General features: G+C 40.6%; 1 protein-coding gene across 1 annotated transcript; it reads right to left on the minus strand.

Annotated features, from left to right (window-relative positions):
• Positions 1-878: 878 nt before the first annotated feature.
• Positions 879-2655, minus strand: LOC146688407 (uncharacterized). Its single transcript, XM_085438989.1, has 5 exons — positions 2158-2655; positions 1949-2060; positions 1546-1634; positions 1260-1432; positions 879-1096 (listed from the first exon to the last, which is right to left on the minus strand). The coding sequence occupies exons 2-5, from the start codon at positions 2002-2004 to the stop codon at positions 1067-1069; spliced, it is 348 nt and encodes a 115-aa protein (XP_085295115.1). The 5' UTR covers positions 2005-2060; positions 2158-2655; the 3' UTR covers positions 879-1066.
• Positions 2656-4876: the final 2221 nt, after the last annotated feature.

Here is a 4876-nt window from a genome sequence, read left to right on the forward strand (position 1 = left end):
AGGTGATGGTTAAGCTTCAGCAGCAGTGAACAGGAGTCCAGCATGACTGAGAAGTCCTTCACAAGCTCCAGATGCATGAAGAGCTGTATTGACTTTGATCAACAGCTTCTTGATGTGAGGAACGCCATGCAATAGATCCACACCTCCAGTGAATGGACATGAAAGGTACCTCTCCAGCTCCCCTGCTTCTGGCTTTCCTGACACCATGGATCCATCATCTTCGTCGGTTAGGCCGCTGTCTGTGCTGGCCTCATCCAGCTCTGAGTCTAGGTGATGTCTGATGAAGTGGAGACCTGTGGAAAGATGTAAGGTTTTCAAAAGATTTAGGTCTGGTCAATACCCAGATAGCAAGGAAACATTGAAACAATGTTGAGTCAATATCAGGCTGTGTCATTGAATCAACGTTGAAGTGTGACGTTGACCTAACGTCACTCTTGCACCCTTTTTTAACGTTGAAACAACGTCAGGTTTTGATGTGGAATCAATGTTGAAACCTGACGTTGATTCAACGTTATATTTTCTAATACTGCTGACATTGAAACAATGTCAGATTCTGATATTGAAACACTGTTGAGCTATGGTGTTGATTTTCCACCTCTTTCGCACAGTTGCTTTTTATTAAAACAACAGTTAAATCATGACTGGAAATCTACCTTTCTTTATAGGTATTTTAACCAATACTAAACTACTGCATGTTTCCATCAATACTTAAACCACCTAAACACATAATTGTACTTATTCCTTAAATTGGACACCCTTTATAAAAAAAAACCAAATGTCTCACAATGTATCATGTCAATATTATTATCCTAAAATAAGAAAGCATTGCATGTGATGTAACAGAGAAAAAACATAAACAAAAAAAGGTCAATAGGCATGTTTCGTTTGCTAAATACTTTATTAAAAGACAGTTTCCTATTTACGTTTATATGATTCACAGAAGTTTGTAATTTTTTGCATGATGTGCGTCCTGCACCACCCAAACGATCTGGGGCGTATCGGAGCCATTTCTGCACTGCTTGTGCAAAGACAAACTCGGACATAGAGTTTGCCCCTAACTGCTGCGTCAGGCTCCAATCAAGGCAAAGCGTCTCACCTATAGACACATTTTAAGAGATGGAATTAGCGTGTCTCATGTCTTAAATGTGTATGCAAGTGCTTGTGTGTTTAATCAACAGGCCGTTGTTATGTATTTAAATCACATCTGACAGCTATTACACTTTATAGTTACAAAGTGTACATAACCTTTATATACTTACCATTGCCTTATTTGCCTCTTGTGATTGAAGAGCTGGCTCTGCATTGTTTAGCTCCTCAATGTTGTGCAAGGGCAAATCCAGAGGCAGTACCCCAGCATCTACCGATTCATTGCAGCCGGTATTGCGGATGGCTCTGACCTCCTCACGGAGTTCGTTAACAGCTCTCGTCAGGTCTGACAGAAAAAGATAAATTTTTTTTAAGTATTTAAGAATACAGACAACTTGTCAAACGTTTCCTTGTGTCACACACAGATATGTACAAAGACACTAGACAGTATTTTATTACCTGGTATTTTCACTCGAGGGGCCTGGGGAAACCATTTTTTTGTGGGCTGCTCATCCTCTGAGTCACTATATGTGTACAGGGGATTTGGTCTAAAGAAAAAAAGTTGAAAACGGTCATAAGTAATTACAAATGTGCTTTTGGAATATTTTTTCCTAAAGTTACAGTTTGATTTATAACAACACACACAGGAAACAGATGTGCAAGAAGGTACAGTATACACGGAATTTTTTGAAGTGCACAAGTGTACACGGCTTTGCATTTATAAAAAGTTTACAAGCTTCCACTTTTTGGACTATATTATGTGGTGATATTGCAGTATGCAAGCACCACAGATATGTATAAAAGACAAGATCATAAATTCTTAGCAATCAAAGATGTGTTTGTGAAATAAAAACAGTTTTACTTGTGCTTTCTCTTATGACTGGTCTGAGTTTCAGCTTCGGACTGAAGGTCAGACATATCACAGTGTTCACTTAGATATTTCTGAAGACTGCGTTCTGCTTCGTGAAATGTGTCTGGAAGTACAAACACAATGTATGGCCAGACATAAATTAGGACACGAAAAACTTGTTATTGTTACATTTATACAACACCAATCCAGATGATACCCACCATGGCTTATTAGAAGTCGGACTGGTGCATAGGTGAGCCATGTTGCACCAGGATGAACTCTCCTCTTTACTGCGTCGTGGATCCTGAATGTGTCTCACGGAGGATATGGAGGCCATGACAATTTCTCCCCATTTATCCATGATCTAGGGACTATTTCTGTACCACCAGTGCTAAACTGCACAATGCACCAGTCTTTCATTTTTATCTTTTTTTTAATTTGGAGTCCTTTTTTGCCCTGTCTAGGATAAACAGGAAACAGATAATTACAATATATTTCATAGTCACTACAAAACTTGATCTATTGATTGAACTAGTGCTGTATACACTACTAAGCTGCAGATGTTTGTTTGGAGCTAGCCTCCAAAAACTGGCCATACACTGTGTGATTTTTGGCCCATTTTGAGACGATTTTTCAGTCGCGCAACCGTTTTGGGGATCGGCCCGAGCTTTGCCTTAATCGTGTGTGCATCATGTAGTATACATGGGGTAACGAAAAGCAGTTACCACCTCACGACCAGCTCCCAATCATCAATCGTATGGTCACATGATAATCAAACCTGTTTGAAATCCTGTCGCCCCTCAACGCAGCCTCTCACACTGCACACGCACAAACACAGAACGTGAAAAGTGTTCGTGCAATATACCTTTCACGTTTGAAAAATATAATATCACGTTTGTACAATATAATATTAATATTGTAAGAACGTGATAATTATGTATTTTGTACTAACATGAAAAGTATATTGTTAGAACGAATAGTTATGTCTATAACTTCTGTTCCCTGAAGGAGAGGAACGAGGTGCATACATAAGTACGGGATATCACGCCCTCGCGTGTCCTGGCTGAAGAAACTGTTAAGATTCAAAATTGAGGAGGGAGAGTACAAACCACTCTTGGTCCAGTAGGTCTTTGGTCAAACAATGATTTTAATGACTACACACGTGTGGGAAGACAACTCTGTACGCAGACAGGAAGTAGTCTTCAACTTAATCAGAGCATGAACAGATATTTTATAGCATCAGGGTTTGTTTACTGACGCCCCTTCATGCGTCACCGGTACATTTTATACATAGATCAGATCAACACCAGAATGACTTTTCACCTAGAAAATCATCTTCTATTTTCATGGCTTGGTACTTTCCGTTCTCTCCTCTAAATCAATCTAACTAATGTGTGTGTATGTGTTGACCTCACATGCTCTTTGTGTCACCTCTTCACCTACTGTCTGTGTCTCGTCCTCAAATGCTCCTCAAAATAACCTACACTTAGACTCTGCTTTCGGTTTCAGTTCTGCAAAAGGCACACTCTGCAAACCTGCAACTTCCTGTCAGCCTGCAACTTAGTCTTTCTGAAAGACACACACTGTTTCAACATCTGAATGCAATATAAACTCCAGATTATATTATTAATGCAATGGTAATAATGACAATTATTTAACAATAGCAGTAAAATAATTTCCCTGCTCCACAAAACCTTTATTCACGCCTTTAAGGCAGATGACGTGTGATGACACGCGCACGGCCCCGCCTGCACATATAGCCGCTGTCATCACAGTCATCAGTTCGATAGCTGCTCTTCACCGAGCCAAACTGCTCAGTGGGCCCACCTTGTGTTGTACCTCGTTCCTCTCCTTCGGGGAACAGAAGTTATAGACATAACTATTCGTTCCCTTTCAGTCGATTCACTCGGTACAACACATAGGTATGGGACATATATACACGCCCCGCAGAGCAGCCACCGAACCGGAATCGGACCACCACATCCTTAGTGAGTGGTAGACCCAGCAGAAAGGACAGCATGAGCCACCGAAGGGACTGTAACGTCCAACCGATAAAACCGCACAAAAGTGTGCGATGATGCCCAACTAGCTGCCGCACAAATATCAGCCACAGGCACCCCTTTAAAAAGAGCCCATGAGGTTGCCATCCCCCTGGTGGAATGAGCTCTCACCATCATTCTCTCCATTATTTTGCAGACGTTGGATGTTAAAGCTGCTGGTCTGTAGTTTCCAGGCTTTGTCCTTCCCTGGTTTACGTATCGATATTATCACTGCCTCCTTCCAGCTTTGTGGCAACTTCCCTCCCTCCCAAACTCTATTAAACACTTCTTTTTATTTTATTTTATTTTATTTATTTATTTATTTATTTTAGAAAAAACACCTGTTGAGAAAGAAAAAAGAGAAAACAAGCAGAAGGAAACAAAGAGCAACAAAATAAACAACATCACGATGATCTATGCCAGGGGCGTCAAACTCAAGGCACACTTTAGGTCGGGGGCCAAACAAGATAAACATTTATTGAACACACTAAAACTGTTTTTTTTTTAACATAAATATGAATAAAAACAGACAGGAATATAATTCCAGATTAAATAAACTTAAAAAAAACAACTTTAAATATCCTGTCAAAATTATGCAAGTTAGAAATATGAACATGCTGCCAAAAACCCCAGAAAAAGTAAATGAAAGCAAACACAAGGTTGGAGCCGCATGTAGACGAGCTGGGCGTTGCTGCAGGAGTGGAGCTAATAAACTGTGCGGTCATTCAGTGTCGTACTTTCCCTGAGTGCATCATTACACTGCAGCTGCATCTGAATCTGCACAGGTGCAGCTCAGCAAAGTGCGCTGACTTGGTTCAACATTACTTGGCAACAGGGGAAGTGAGGCAGGCTGCACTGGTGCATTAGTGACAGCTTGAAACGCCTTCACCGTATCATACAT

Source organism: Copadichromis virginalis, linkage group LG18 (genome assembly GCF_057382275.1).
Source record: "Copadichromis virginalis isolate Kocher_CV1m ecotype Utaka linkage group LG18, C_Virginalis_male_GT1.1, whole genome shotgun sequence".
Lineage (NCBI taxonomy): Eukaryota > Metazoa > Chordata > Actinopteri > Cichliformes > Cichlidae > Copadichromis > Copadichromis virginalis.